General features: G+C 35.8%; 1 protein-coding gene across 1 annotated transcript; it reads right to left on the bottom strand.

Moving 5' to 3' along the window:
• Positions 1-679: 679 nt before the first annotated feature.
• On the bottom strand, positions 680-2677 carry LOC108364327 (uncharacterized). The gene is made up of 3 exons (XM_017617965.1): positions 2599-2677; positions 2501-2545; positions 680-1200 (listed from the first exon to the last, which is right to left on the bottom strand). The coding sequence occupies exons 1-3, from the start codon at positions 2675-2677 to the stop codon at positions 680-682; spliced, it is 645 nt and encodes a 214-aa protein (XP_017473454.1).
• Between the last annotated feature and the right edge of the window lie 13221 nt (positions 2678-15898).

The following is a 15898-nucleotide window of genomic DNA, read 5'->3' as shown; positions in this document are numbered from 1 at the left end:
AAATAGAACCTTGAAATACAAAAACGTAAAATTTTACTTTTTTTCAAGCACGTACATATGTATTTATTTGCAATACTTAACTTATACTTAACGATACTTGCTTAATTAATTACGATATAAAATTCAGTTCAGAAATTATATATATATATATATATTCATACATATATACGGTTATAAAAATATTTATATATATAATCATAAACTTTGGATTTTTGTGAAAATTTGCAGAATTTTCATAATTTTTGCACAAAGTCTGAAGAAGAGATCTGAAATTTGCACATTATTATATGAATTCGCCTAATAGTGTAAACTTGTTAGCCCCTCATAGAAATTTTTCAGCGTAGTGTTGCTTATACGGTGTTCGCATGAGGCGATTTTACAGACAACTTTTAGTTGAAAGCAAAATCGCCTGGTGTGAACGGCCTTTCAACTAATTGCTTCCAATGAAGGTGGGGTGCAGCCAACTTTTGATTCAACTAATCGCCTCTAAAATTGCCTGGAAAATCGCCTCATGCGAACACCGTATTATAAAGTAAACCACATGCTAACAAGTAAAGAATATTAGCAGTTTCTTATCTGCGCTAAACACAGAAATTGTTAGGAGGGTTAACAAGTTTAAACTCTTAGGCGACGATATATATATATATGTATACATATATTTATAACTATATTTATTTTACTAAAGTGTAACCGCCCCTTGATTTAAAAAGAAATCCGTCAATCTGTCCCTAATACGAAATACTGCAGAAGTTGCGTTGCGTCGTGAAGAAGTTGTTGATGGCAATGGACCACCAATACTTTCCAATTCATTACGCCATTCTCCATTTACTGTGCCATGCTCCGTGCTATATGCGTCCACATATTGGTCTGGGCAATACCAAAGTTTGTGATCGTTAAGCATCACAAAGTTGTGCAGAACTAAACACGCCAACATAATTTTCTCGCAATTTTCTGGATTACAGTCAATTACTTGCCGCAGGACACGCCACCGAGCATTTAAAATTCCGAAACTGTTTTCTATTACACGGCGAGCTCGCGATAGCCGGTAATTGAAAACTTCCTTGCTTCGACTAAGTTGGGTGCCAGTGTAGGGACGCATTAAGCTTTCCTTGAGAGGAAACGCAGCATCGCCCACAAAAAAATGTGGTAAATTATCTGTGTCTCCATTCCACAGAGGGGCTTTCGGTGGTAGTGGCAATCCAAGGCATAACAAGGTAGAAGTGATTTCGACATTTCTCTCTTTTGAACTGCGACTGAAATGTCAACTCTTAACCCTATACAATTAATAATTATAATTTTTTAGTTTAAAATTTCAATTGTGAGTTGTGCTACTGATTTTAAATACACAATAAAATGAATAGATAAAATGAAATAAAATAAACGGGCGGTGTGCTGTGTGTGGCAAAGCCAGGACAACAAACTTTATTGTCAAGTGAAGCGAAAAAGGTGGACGAATAGCTGCGGTGATTCATTGGAATACTCTTCGTGTGTGTGCGAGAACCATTTTAGGGGCAGTGACTTTATATTTGTTGCCCATTGCAACTGAGAATTTCTAAGCGCTCTCGTTTGTTCCCAGGCACAGTACCTCTACCTTGCGATTCCCCAATGCTTCCATTATACCAAGATTCGGCAGTACCTGAGGTGTCTGTGGGGACGAAGTTAGCTGTTGATGCACATACCCAAACTGAGCAAGTGTGCCATAAACAAGCACGACCGGATCCACGAGTACACTAACATACTATATAAGCACCCTTTAGGATCTTGAAATAGACTTGGAGCACACCGAAAACTAGACTACAAGTGATTGTAAGTAGTCCAAAGTTTGGTCCAAGCACATGTAAAATTTTATTTACATTTAACATTGAGTTNAGTACACTAACATACTATATAAGCACCCTTTAGGATCTTGAAATAGACTTGGAGCACACCGAAAACTAGACTACAAGTGATTGTAAGTAGTCCAAAGTTTGGTCCAAGCACATGTAAAATTTTATTTACATTTAACATTGAGTTTCCTAGGCTCGGACCAATTGTCCGCTTCTGCATTACATTGTAACCAATTTTAGATATAAAAAAATAAATAAAATAAAACTTTTGCCAGATGCGCGTCGAACCGGGGTTCTAAGATTTTCTAAGCAGATACTCTCAGTGCATACCAACGACGCACATGAAAATTAGATGACTAAGTGCCTACATATCAGTAAATCATTAATTGTACCCGTTGTGCGCTACTGCGTGACATTGTACCCAATTTTAGATCAAAACTCATACCTTATGCATTACATACATTAGATACAAAACTACTATGCCTACGACTATATTTTACGAGCAACTGGACCAATGTTTCTTTCAGGGCAAATGCTCTGCGAACACTAATGATAAAATGTGGTACATGCATAACAAATCGTTAATTTCTTTGTTTAAATTTTTTGACATTACAGTCAGCTATGAGAGACTGAGTTGTCACTTCTACCTTGTTGAATATACCTTGGTGCCAATCTATTCTCTAGAAGGGCACATCCGAAGGCTGATTGTTGGAAAATACCTTTAAATAAAAAATAAAAAATATTTAATATCAAAAGATTTCAAACCGGTTACTGTAAGCTCCATCAGTTTGTCCTCCATAGCTTCCTATACTGGCTGATGTGAACGTAAACTTTGCATCACAGGTTGCCATCAATACAATGCTATAAAATTTTTTAAAGTTGTAGTACAGCGAGCCAGAGTTTTTAGGACATATGATGGCAACGTGCTTTCCATCAACCGCCTCAACACAATTTGGGATATTCCACAGATTAAAAAAATCATCCGCAATATGCTTATATTGAGTCGTAGTCGGTTCGCTGAGATATGTTGGTGATAAGGTGGTCCATAATAGCTCACACGTCTCAAACACAATGTTGCAGACCATTGTTCTGCCCAATTTATGCATCGAAGCAATAATTTCAAATCTCGTCCTGTGGGCAAGGTACCTAAATCCAAATAAACATTGAAAACCATGAAAAATTTAGTATCATAGACCGTTTTAACTTACATTAACGTTATTACAAGGCGCTCTTTTGCACTAATTTGTTGCTTGGGCTTTTCGAGGAAAGCTCGCAATAAATTGAGTAACAAATTGTACACTGAACGGTTCATCCTAGTTAATAGAAAGTTTACTATCGACGGGTTTTGATTTTAAGAAGACTTTCTTAAAATACCCATTTGGCATCCGATCTCTATTAACGGGATGAACCGCTCAGCGACGATTCCGTCTGCATTGTTTTCGCTTATTTTGCAGTCGGCAAATATTAATGAAAACCAAATCCAAAAATACTTCATCCATGTCCTGGCCGATGGCTGAGTTAACTTCTGTGAAAATATATCGTATTTCGATATATGTATCTTCATATGGAAGTGGTATTACGTTTAACGGATTAATAGATATTGCGCGCCAAGTGAAGATATTTATTAAATTAAATTTATTTTCACTAATATTTCACTTCTTCACTGGAAGTGGTTTTTACGTGGCGGGTCCCAAGCCCAGCGCACAACCCATTGCTGGGACGGGGGTGGTTTCGCAACCAAATACACGTTTATATAGCGAGCCGCTTGCTCCAAGCAGACACCCGCTTGCAGCCGCACCTACTGGTGAACAGACGCTGCAGACTTCAGTGAGCCCTTAAACCGAATAAGTCAGAGTGGCCCCACCGAAGCTCCCTCTCTTTCTGCCGTGACCCAAGGCTCCACTCGGATTGGTTACCGCATCTCGCACATGGGTTGCTCACGTTGCCCAGAGTGCGCGAACGAGGACGCAAGAGTCGGGATTGAGTATAGCCATGCAACTGTAACTGCATACCCAGCGCAATGACTATACCCCATTGCACTCGAATCGGCAGCTCAGATAGAGTGTTTTCAATCAAATTCTGAAGTAGGACATCCTTGAAAAGTTTTCTGAAGTAGGGCGTTTTTGAAAAGTTTTCTGAGATAGCGCGTTTTCGAACTGGCTGCCGAGATAGGTCGATCTTCCACTCAGCCATCGATATATACACTCCGCTGTTCGCTGTCGCTCCTCTATTGGTAATAGTAAACCGAGTGTATTCTGTCATGAAAACAGCTTCCCATATGGGAGGAGAAGCTAGGCCAAACTCTAACATATTGTGTAAGCGCCAATCTGTATATCGTCGTTTAAAGTAAAAAATCGCGTATCGTGGTTCTGTAAAACCTCGTAACTGACATTTGTGCTAAAAAAAGATATTTGCTCACCGGAAGCTCCTATCATCAAGCTCTTAATCATTTATACTAAAATTTCGATACGTAGACATAAGAAGAGATAATTAAGTTTAAAAGAGGGAACCGTTTTGAATTATGACAAATTTTACTCTCTCCTATAAAATTTAGGCAACCTCACATACAAGGTTTTGCATTTTCTTGAAGCGCGGTTTTGTACTTTGAATGACCATATGCAAAAGTAGTGCATATATATGTATTTTGGTGCCTTTTCAAGTATAAAATCCATTGAGAAACGAAATAAAACGGCATCCCTATGATTTCAACTTATGCCAAACATTTTTAATATGAAAGACAAAAAACGTAAACAAGCAATTTCTGAACAAAAAACTGTTTATCCACAAAGATGTTTGAATGAAGCATTACACATTTGAAAAAATACCAAACCGCAAGGCTTTATTGGCAGTAGGTCCTTTTTAAAGCACATTAAAAATAAAATAAGCTGCTAGTTTCGAAGTTAGCACAAAATGAAATTTTTTTGTTTTTTTGTTTACAAAAAAAATACTTGCCAAGTATATAAGTCAAAAATGTTAAATATATATCGCTTTCATTCATTTATTTATAGAGTTGGTGCTTCTTTTATAGGAAAATTCATACGGCTTATGAACAGATTCATACCATGTAAATGCACCATAACTTTTGTGGGACGTCACACTGGTGCAATTGCGAGAGAGAAATGCCAAAACGTGAGCAGGAATGGAAGAAGAAGAAAAAATGTTGCAAGGAAAACGTAAACAAGTTGCACAAGTGTGACGTCATGCAAACAACGGTTCTGTCAAATTCGTTAAGAGAGGAATAGCGGTCCGAGATCAGCGCAACCTTTGTATTCTCTCAATCGTGAATCAGCACCAAGTTTCACATGCACTGCTTAAATGTGCAATGCACTGCCAAGTATGCATAACAGTGCCTTGAGTTTTCAAGTGTACACTAAAAATTGTGTGCACTCTTCATTTTGCGATTCAGGAAGAGTGAGAATGAGTTTTAGCTGTCAAAATTATGTACACTTCCTCATTTTGCGATTCAGCATGTAACTGCCAAAATTGTGTACACTTTAGAGCTGTCAAACTATCAATAGTCAAGTCCATCGAAGATTTACGATAGTCTTAAGGGTGACTATCGATAGTATCGACCCATTTCATATGTTTTTCTAAATCCATTTATTTTTCGTTATCTTGCTTTTATAAATTTGTTTATTTTAGCGGCTCACGGTTGCATTTTAGTATCGAGAAATATTGCTAGAAATTCATTCGCCGTCTAATTAGTCAAAGAGCGATTTCAGAAGCTTTCCCTACAATTCGCTTTTCGGAAACANTATTTTTCGTTATCTTGCTTTTATAAATTTGTTTATTTTAGCGGCTCACGGTTGCATTTTAGTATCGAGAAATATTGCTAGAAATTCATTCGCCGTCTAATTAGTCAAAGAGCGATTTCAGAAGCTTTCCCTGCAATTCGCTTTTCGGAAACAAAAAACTTTCTTTCGAAAGACAATTTCCATGCATGGTGTCACTGCTCATGAAACTGCTTTCTGAAATTTCTCAATTAGACAGTCCTTTGAAACATACTGCATTACCACTTCTGAGACGCTCTTAAGACGGCAATGTAACCTCTGCTATTTACACGCTTAAAATAAAAAATGGCGCTTTTAGAAATAATGCTATGAACCAACTAAGCAAATCACCCAGCACGGTAACCGTGTATTTGTAATTGCATATGAGAAAAAAATAATAGTTGATAGCATGGCGGCGAAAAAATGACGTCACTGCCAAAAAAACTTTCTCTCGCACTCCGTCATGGGTGATCTTTACTCTTTGGTTCATGAAATAATGCTGCCAAGTTTTGTTCTCTTTGAACCAATACGTGTAAATGTCAAAAGCGCTAGGAAAGAGAATACCCTATCAATGAAACGATAGTGGCGATAGTACTAGTTTGACAGCTCTAGTACACTTCTCTTCCGAAAAACTTACTGAATTTTAGTCGGTGAGTTTTGCACTCCATGTACACTACATTTTCTCACAGTTAGAGAATAGAGCCCCTGGTTCAAAGCCATGCTGGGAGAACGCCTCACATACGTTTTTCCATCGGATTGGAATAAGTTAAACTTCGATTCGTCACTCCAGAGAACTTTATTCGTAGTATCGTGGGTGTTTATTAAGCATTTCCTTTGCAAACCGCAACCGCCTCTTAAATTTGTTTTTGATACATGCGGTGTTTTTTGAACAATGCACCCACGAAATCCCGACTCTTGTAAGCGCCTTCTTATTGTCTGAGATAAGATTTCCGCATTCATTTGATGTCCAACTTCAGCCTTTATTTCACGCGAAGACATGAATGGGTTGTTCTTGCTGGTCCTACAAAGAATCCTATCTTCAGGTGGCGTAGTTTTTCGAAGACGGGGCTTCCAGCTAAGGGTTTCAAACGTCTTGGTTTTATTGCATGAATGAATTGCTCCAAATACAATTTTTTTGGAGCTGGCAAACCTTTGTGCGATAGCCGACAGCGACAGTTTCTCTTTTTGATAACACTTCACAATTAACTCCCTCATTTTTGGAGTGCATGACTTTTTTTGCCCATTCCAACAACTAGAATGTATCAAAATTATTGCAAGCTAACTATGGCTCCTTACGAAGTATACTGACTTTATCACTAAATGCAAGACAAATCAAGAAAATAAAGAAAAAACTGCACGTTTTAATTTCGTGGCCAGCAAAGAAACACGCATCGCAAAATAATTTGAATTTTTCTTAATAATATTTTCCACCTAACTCTACACAGAACCTAGTCCATTTAAAACCTTTAAGTGGCCTTAAGTTAAATTTAAAAGATTTCTAAAAACACTTGGGCATATTCCCTAAAATGTCAAAATACTCCCCAAATATTTCTTTTTTTACTACTCTAAAAAAATAGAAAATGGTAGCACTGTCGGTAACTAGATTTTCCGTTACCATAGCAAATTTTCTTACCATTGCTAAACCATTATTTACCATTACCATACTTATAACCAGGGAACGGATTTTTAGGACCTAAAAACCTATAAAAAAGGCAAAATAAAATAACGAAATAGGCTGGAAAAGGCAAAATAAAATAGCGAAAAAGGCAGGAAAAGGCACTAGGTGTTGCAAAAAAGGCAAAACAAAATGGCGAAAAAGGCAGGAAAAGGCACTAGGTATTGCAAAAAAAGCAAAATAAGGCACTAAAAAGACAGAAAATACGAAGAACAATCAAAGAATAAATTTATTTTAGAAATGTTTATATTACAAGTAAAAAGAGAAAAACTATGAACTAGTTTCATTATATGAAAAATTTGTACTTTGAATCTTTGACTATTTTATCCTTTCGGGTTTCTAACTCATAAAACTTTAATCTGTATAGTTGTAGAAACATTGATCCACAAGATGCATTTTGAAGTTTTCCGGCAGCATTTTCATTCGATTTTCGCGAAGAAAAGCCTTGAATATACTAAATGTGTGTTCGACGTAAGTTGATACAAGCGGCGCCCAATTTAACTAAGGAACGTTTGAAATGTTCATATTATCAGGAATAAGGGCGTTTTCCTCGCCCTTTATAATTTTATCCACACCCCTTATTGTCTCCAAGCCTTCGTTAGCTGAGAAAATGGATTTGATTTTTTCCAACACCAATTTGGCAAGAGGTCTCTGCGCTTCTATAAGCCGCATGGGCAAGGTGTATATTTTTTAATCTTTGAAAAAAAAAATTTAAATGCTATAATCACTTTTTTAAAGGTAGAAAAGGCAAAAAAAGGCAAATATCTTGAAAAAGGCAAAAAAAGGCAAATATCTTAAAAAAGGCAAAAAAAGGCATTATCAAATGTGTATATATGGAATCAGGGAGAGCTAAATCGTGGACATTCTTAATCGAATATACACTATCTCTTTAGCAGAAAAAAAGGCAATTTCCATAAAATCCGTTCCCTGCTTATTACTATTACTATTACTATTACCGTTACCATAACCATTGCCATTATCATTAACCTAAACTTTACCATTGTTATTTCCATTACCATTGCCATTACCGTTAGCATTACCCTTTGCATTACAATTACTTTTACCATTACCACAATTATCTTTATATATATCTTTAACTTTATCTTCAACGCAACCGACCCCGTTCTAACCACTCATTTGTTAAGCATAAAAGATAAAATTAAATTAAAAATTCAAAAATAAAAGCAGTGCCGATGAAGGTAGTCCAAGTAACAAAGAGTATGTTGGGTTACTCCATATGCTCGTTGCATTTCGCTCCCAGCATAATTTTTAGAGTTGAAATTAAAAAAAATCTGATTACATTAAACGAGCAATTCTTGTATATATATGTTCTCGGAAACGGCCCTATCGATTTTGATAAAATTTTGTACACAGATAATGTAATGGATTCTAAGATTATCTGAGTAGGCACTATCTCCGAGAAGACTCGTATAAGGTTGTCACCTATTCGAAATTAGTTACAAATTAATTAAATGTTATTATGGCTATCAAGTGGAAGGTATTTTAAATATCCCTAATTCAAATATCGGCCGCTGTGGTGTAGCGGTAAGCAGTGCGCGCTTCCACTCCGCCCTGGTCAAAGCAACATCACAAAAAATATAGAAAAAAGGTTTTTTCTTAACAGCGGTCGTCCCTCGGCAGGCAATGGCAGACCTCCGAGTGTATTTCTGCCATGAAAAACAGCTTCTCATAAAAATACAATCGCCGTTCGGAGTCGGCGTAAAACTGTAGGTCCCTTCGCTCTGTGTGACAACATCAAGGCGCACGCCACAAATCGGAGGATAAGCTCGGCCAAACACTAACATATGTGCCAGTCTATTATTATTATCAGGGAACGGATTTTTAGGACCTAAAAATTTATAAAAAAGGCAACATAAAATAACGAAAAAGGCAGGAAAAGGCACTAGGTTTTGCAAAAAAGGCAAAAAAAGGCACTAAAAAAAGACAGAAAATACGAAGAACAATGAAAAAATACATTTATTTAATAAATGTTTATATTACAAGTAAAAAGAGGAAAACTATGAACTAGTTTCATTATATGAAAAATGTGTACTTTGAATCTTTGACTATTTTATCCTTTCTACTTTCTAACTCATAAAACTTTCTGTATAGTTGTAGTAACATTGAACCATAAGATGCATTTTGAAGTTTTCTGGCAGCATTTTCATTAGATTTTCGCGAAGAAAAGCCTTGAATGTACTAAATCTCCGCTCGACGAAAGTTGATACAAGTGAAGCCCAATTTAAATATGGAACGTTTGAAACGTTCATATTATCAGGAATAAGGGCGTTTTCGTCGCCCTTTACAATTTTGTCCACACCCCTTATTGTCTCCAAGCTTACGTTAGCTGAGAAAACGGCTTTGAATTTTTCCAACACCAATTTGGCAAGAGGTCCCTGCGCTTCTATAAGCCACATGGGCATGTGAATATTTTTTTAATCTTAAAAAAAAAAATTTTAAATGCTATAATGACTTTTTAAAGGTAGAAATGGCAAAAAAAAAGCAAATATCTTAAAAAAGGCAGAAAAGAGGCAAATATCTTAATAGTATATATGGAATCAGGGAAAGCTAAATCGTGGACATTCTTAATCGAATATACTCTATCTCTTTAGCAGAAAAAAAGGCAATTTCCACGAAATCCGTTCCCTGATTATTACACTGGTCTACAAGGGTTTTGCGAATAAGACGGGACCTGGTGTTTCCGAACGGATTTTTCGTGCTGAACACGAATCTGGGGTCCAAAACTTCCCATCACGTCACGTTTTCGAGAAAAAAGGGGTTGAAACCCCTAAAAACAGCGTTTTTGGCCATTTTTGAAAAATTGTAGAGCTGAACCCTGACGTGCTACAAACTTTGTATATGTCAGAAATTAAAGGCTAAATCGTGCCCTTTCGAATGAGCCCTATGCCGAATTAATCGCATGCACCCTTAGATCAGGGGGTGTATTTGTGTCTAGGAGTCCAATTTTTATATCCACCATATTCGACCCGTCATCTTAAATTTTTAAAATCTAACTGCAGATTCGTAATCAGCGACTTTTAATATAGTTAAAACCTTGGCATTATTAATTTTCTATGATCGTTTAAGATTAAATTCTTTCTGTGATCAATTTTTCCTGCACCCCTAAACACAAATACACCCCCTGCTTTAAGGGTGCACGCGATCAATTCGGCATAGGGCTCATTCGAAAGGGCACGGTTTAGCCTTTAATTTCTGATATATGCAAAATTTGTACCACGTCAGGGTTCAGCTCTATAATTTTTCGAAAATGGCCAAAAACGCTGTTTTTAGGGGTTTCAACCCCTTTTTTCTCGAAAACGTGACGTGATGGGACATTTTTGACCCCGGATTCGTGTTCAGCACGAAAAATCCGTTCAGAAACACCAGGTCCCGTCTTATTCGCAGAAAAAAAGTTGAAATTTGTAGACCAGTGTTATTATTATTATTAATACAAATATATCTTATATGGGGTGCCACCTACTTTGAATCGCATATTTATTTAATTTTTTGTTTGAAGATAGATATACATAAATGATCAGAATGAGAGAAATAGATTAAGCGGTGACTGTTTGCCCCTCCGTCCGTCCATCTGTGCGCACGATAACTCGACTACAAATTGAGATATCTTAACGAAATTTTGTATGTGTACTTCTTTTGAGCGTTGGACGGTACTGAAAATGGACAAAATCGGAAGATATCGATGCCCACCTCCCATATAAAGGTAGTTTTGAGAAATACGAAAACTGTGATATTTTAGTAACTACTGAAGCTTATTCACTCAAAATTAATATTTACAATAATTTTTAGGCGAAAAATAAGAATATTATAAATTTATGGAAAACGGGCGTAGCTACGCCCACTTATGATTACATGTGTATATCTTAGGAACCGCTCCACCAATTTCTCCCAAACTTGGCACAGTTGTTGGGCCTTCACAAAACATACCAAACGGCACGGGCGTCGCTACGTAGAGGCTTGCAGTTGCAATCTGTAAAACCATTTCAGCCAGTGGCCACCCAACTGAAGTTCGGTTGCCATATGCCTAAGTCGGCTCTTCTCGATGTTCTGGTCACATACATAAGTACACATTTTAATGAGCCTATCTCTTCTTATTCTTGTACTTACAAATATTGGACCAAAGTTGTAATACCATTTCATGCCCATGAAAGGTATAGTTTTCAGATTTCAAATCGGTGAAGTAGGTAACAAAATATAAATTTAAACGTTTTCTTAACTTCTTCCCAGCGTATCTAATAAAATGTCATTTTCAAGAATTTCATGTTTAATCCTGCTTTGTATATAGCAGGGGTGGCCAAGGCCGAGGCTGAAAAGAGCCACATCTAAGTTCTAAATGCTACAAAGAGCCACAAAGAAAGAACAAGAAAAAAAATTATTTTTAAATAAAATTATTATTAGAAATGAAAAATATTAATTTTATTATTATTCTATTGTACGTAAGATAAATATAAAAGAAAATTCAAAAGATCCCTTTGGCGAAATTTTCAAAATCTGGTTTTGGGTCAGTTAAAGCCGTTCGTAACAGTTCTGTCAAATGTTGGATAGTCAATAGGTACGTTCGTTTAAAATCTCCAGTAAAAAAATGTCCAACAGCGAAATGTCATCTGTTATCTCACAAGAGAAAATATATCCAAACTAGTACGCGAACAGAAAATTTTCCAACCAACGATCACAATTAAAAATTGAAACTACCATTTTAATTTAAGAATTAAAAGTTTTATTAAAGATTGATACTTTAATACTTAAAATTTTTTTTCATGATACTTTTGATCCATTTTAGGAAATTTTGGTGATACATTTCTTCTGAACGCCGCGGCAACACTAGATATCATTGCCAGAAAAACCCACACACATCACACTCCATCCGCTGGGCTAATATTTCTTCTTGTGTGTGACATATATGTATTTTTATTTTTATTTCCATTATTTTATTATTTTTATTAACTTTGTGTAAAAGTCAAAGAAAATGAGAAAATGTCCACAAACACTAAGCGGGACATATTCATCCCAACATCATGCCAACAAAATATACTAACGGGAAACACATGCCCCATTTCATTTTCAGAAAAGAACTAAATGGCTTGATTGTAAGATTTCTGCACAAAAACCATTTCGAACCATTACCTGAACCCCAAAATACCATACAGGTGATATTTAACCCAATTCCAATTCGTAAATTATATTTTAGTTATGAGCAAACTTCTGCCGGGACGTATGTGTCCCGTTCGGATCGAAAGAGTTAACTCCAAAACTCCAACTCTTCTTCGCTTTTCTTAAAAAGGAGTAATTCGAATATTGTAAATTCATTCTCAATTATGTTACATAAAAAATGATTTATGAAGTATGCAAACGTACATTTAGATAGTTTAAAATCCGCAAATCTTTTTCCAAAATTCGCTTTTAAATCATGTGAAATATTTTTTTGTAGCCATGAAAAATGATGAAATGTTCTTTTTTTGAGATCATTAATAAAGCGACGTAGTTTAGCTTCAAAACTTAAAATAATTTGCGACAAATCAAAAACAGTTTTATTCTCCCCTTGTAGAGACAAATTGAAGTTTTGCAAATGTTCCATCATACCGGTAAAGAACATTAAGACAGAAAGCCAATTTTCATTCTCCAATTGCGGGTAATGTTCCAATCTCAATAATAATAACAACAAGAATAAAACAAAAAAACAACACATGGAAAAGAATGCCCAGCAAAGAAATATGTATTTTAAAAATTAAAAAGAGCAAAAATGTTCTAAGCAAGGAGAAAGTAAAAAGAGCCGCACTTTGCTAAGACTGCGTTTATACACGAAAACTTTTGTCGCCGCGATTTTTCACATTCCCTTTTGGTGTTGCTCGTTTCATTTACACACGGCGGTTTGTGTGGATGGAATTGTTGTTGTCAGCTGTGAACAGCGGTTCAATTTACACAGACGAACGAGAGCACAAAGCGCGTTGCCCGAGCACGAGCAACTCTCCTTTTCTCGTCGCGCTCTCTCCTACAAACGTCGAGTTGCGGCAACAAAAATCGCCGTGTGTAAATGAGCACTAAGCAAAGAGCCGCATCTGGCTCAAAGAGCCACATTTGCTCACCGTTGGTATATAGATTCGGAAAATCTCTTCCCGTATAGACAATGTAAATAATAATGCTGAATATGTCGCATGTGTTCCTTTTGTTGACATGCATAAATTTGATGCATGATATGATTTGAATTTGTTCAGCAATGTCTTCATATATCACTTTCAAACATGTTTAAGCGACATAATATAAACTGGCACTTGCATGATGTGTTACGTGTCGCTATGTTTTGTAGTTCAGGCCTTTAGTATCTATATATACATAATTGCTCAATCATACGACTTAGTTAGGCCGATCTGTAGCACTGACAGAATTGAGCTATGTATCAAACTAAAGTGCAAGCTGCAGTTGCAGTTGACCGTGTTTGTCAAAAAAGTAAAAAGCGGCAGAAAAGTCGATAGCGAGTAATATAATCTATTGAAAAATATTAACCATATTTCCGTGGAATCGAGATTCGGAAAAGTTATTAGGTATTATTCCTAGTTTTGAAATATATTTCACGTAAGCAAAAAATAAAAATAGCTGATATCCCTTTCTTTTTAAAACACCTGGGATATCAATGACCATTAAAAAGGACCCTGAATGACCGCAAACCTCAAAGCTTTACACATTTTTGTATGTGATTTTTAAAATGAACGATCCAAAATTAGCCGGTATACATATTTAAAATTTTTTATAACCAGTGGTTGAATTTCTGTACTGAAAGGGTTAACCCTAAAAGTATAATCTACGTCTGCGAGCCGTATATGGAATGGGTCTTTTTTTATTTTAACACGAATTTTACTTTTTGTTTTGTTGTTTTAAATAAATGTGGTTATAGTTTTTATTAATAATATTATTAGTCAAACTCAAAACTTCAATATTCTTTAAAAAAAATAAGACAGGACTAAGTATAATTTAGCTCACAGGTTGTCTTTTAAGTACATAAGCCTCTACGGCGTATGTTAAGGCTTTACGTTACTCCCAAATAGATTAGGCTTCTAGGGTTAAGAAAGGTTTAGTTTGAAAGTGTGATATTAAATGCCTTTTACCAGAAAGGGCGCAAATTTTCAATGATTATTGCGTTTCAGATTAAGACTAATGACAGATATTGTGAAAGGCTGGACTATACCTTATAGATGACGGTTTTCTCATGCACGAAGCTTAGAGTAGAGTAATATTTTTTAAGAACTTAAAAATTATCCTGGGTTATCAGGTGTCTAGCAATACAAGATTAATTGTTGTTTAAATAAATTTTGAGCTAAGTACTCACCCGTATTTCGAGGTTACTACTAGTTTTAATAAACTGTTAGTTTAATTTCCTATAAAATTTACCTTTAGGTTTATGCATTTTAAGAATACATCGAAAATTTGTTTTAGAGAATCAATGTGAAATAATTGCAGAAACGATTAACCGGTTTGCTGAGCGACCGAGACGTCTGCTTTTTAAATAATTTTTGTAAAACAAATTGGCAAGTACATATCGTCCCCCGCATGCCAAAAACATGAATGTGTAAAGATGAAAATTTTTGGATTTTTTTATATGTCGCCCCCTTCCCCCCCAATTCGATCCTGGCGACGCCCATGCCAAACGGCTTAGAGTTTAAAAAATCTGAAATTAACCACGCCCACATCCCATATAACGGTAATTTAGAGAAATACGAAAGCTTCTATAAATCACTAAATACTGAAGCTAATTCATTGAAAATTGATTTTTGCAATAGTTCTTTAGCAAAAAATAGGCTTATAATAAAAGGTTGGAAAATGGGCGTGACCTCGCCCACTTATAACCACATATGTGTATATCGGTAACTGCTCGATCAATGTGTACCAAACTCGGTATGATTATTATTGTTCCACATAAAGGCAAAACGTTGAAAGTTTTGAAATCTGACTAAAATTGCGTCCACTTTTTTTTAACGGTAAATTTCAGAAATGTTTGAAACTTTGATATTTCGAAATTTAAGGAAGCTAATTTTACCCAAAATTGATATTAACAACAATCGCTTGAAAAGAAGTAACATTATTATGGGAATTTGGAAAATGGGCGTGGTGCCGCCCACATATATCTATGTGAGTTTATCTCATTATATCTAACTGAACGTTCTATAGAAGACGTTTGAAATAGACGTAAAACCACCACTGCTTACCATGTAGCGGTAGTTTTTGGAAAGGTGAAAAAACTCTATTGAATACTTGCGTCGGGTATTTAATGTTCGGCTCCGCCCGAACTTAAACATTTTTACTTGTTACGAAATAATTTAGGTGAGTGAGTTAGGTGATTTAGTTAAATAAAAATGGAAAGGTTAGTAATTTTAGTAATGTTTTTTTTAGTATTTGATTTTAAAAATTGGAACATTGTACTCAATAAAAAGATTTTAAAGGGTCGTAAATCAAACCTGCACCACTAAATAACTACTCGCTCGAGGTGACAAACTTGAAAAACTTGAGACGTGACAAATCTGTAAATTCTTTTCGATTGACGCTGCACCAGTTGAGAGGTCTTTCAGTTGTTTTTATTTCTTTTATTGCGGTGCAATAATTCTTTATTGAGAATTGCA

Source organism: Rhagoletis zephyria, unplaced genomic scaffold (assembly GCF_001687245.7).
Source record: "Rhagoletis zephyria isolate East Lansing unplaced genomic scaffold, Rhagoletis_zephyria_1.1 Rzeph_scaffold_01529, whole genome shotgun sequence".
NCBI lineage: Eukaryota > Metazoa > Arthropoda > Insecta > Diptera > Tephritidae > Rhagoletis > Rhagoletis zephyria.
The sequence above is the reverse complement of the archived record's forward strand: the minus strand, read 5'-3'. Positions and strand labels throughout refer to the sequence as shown.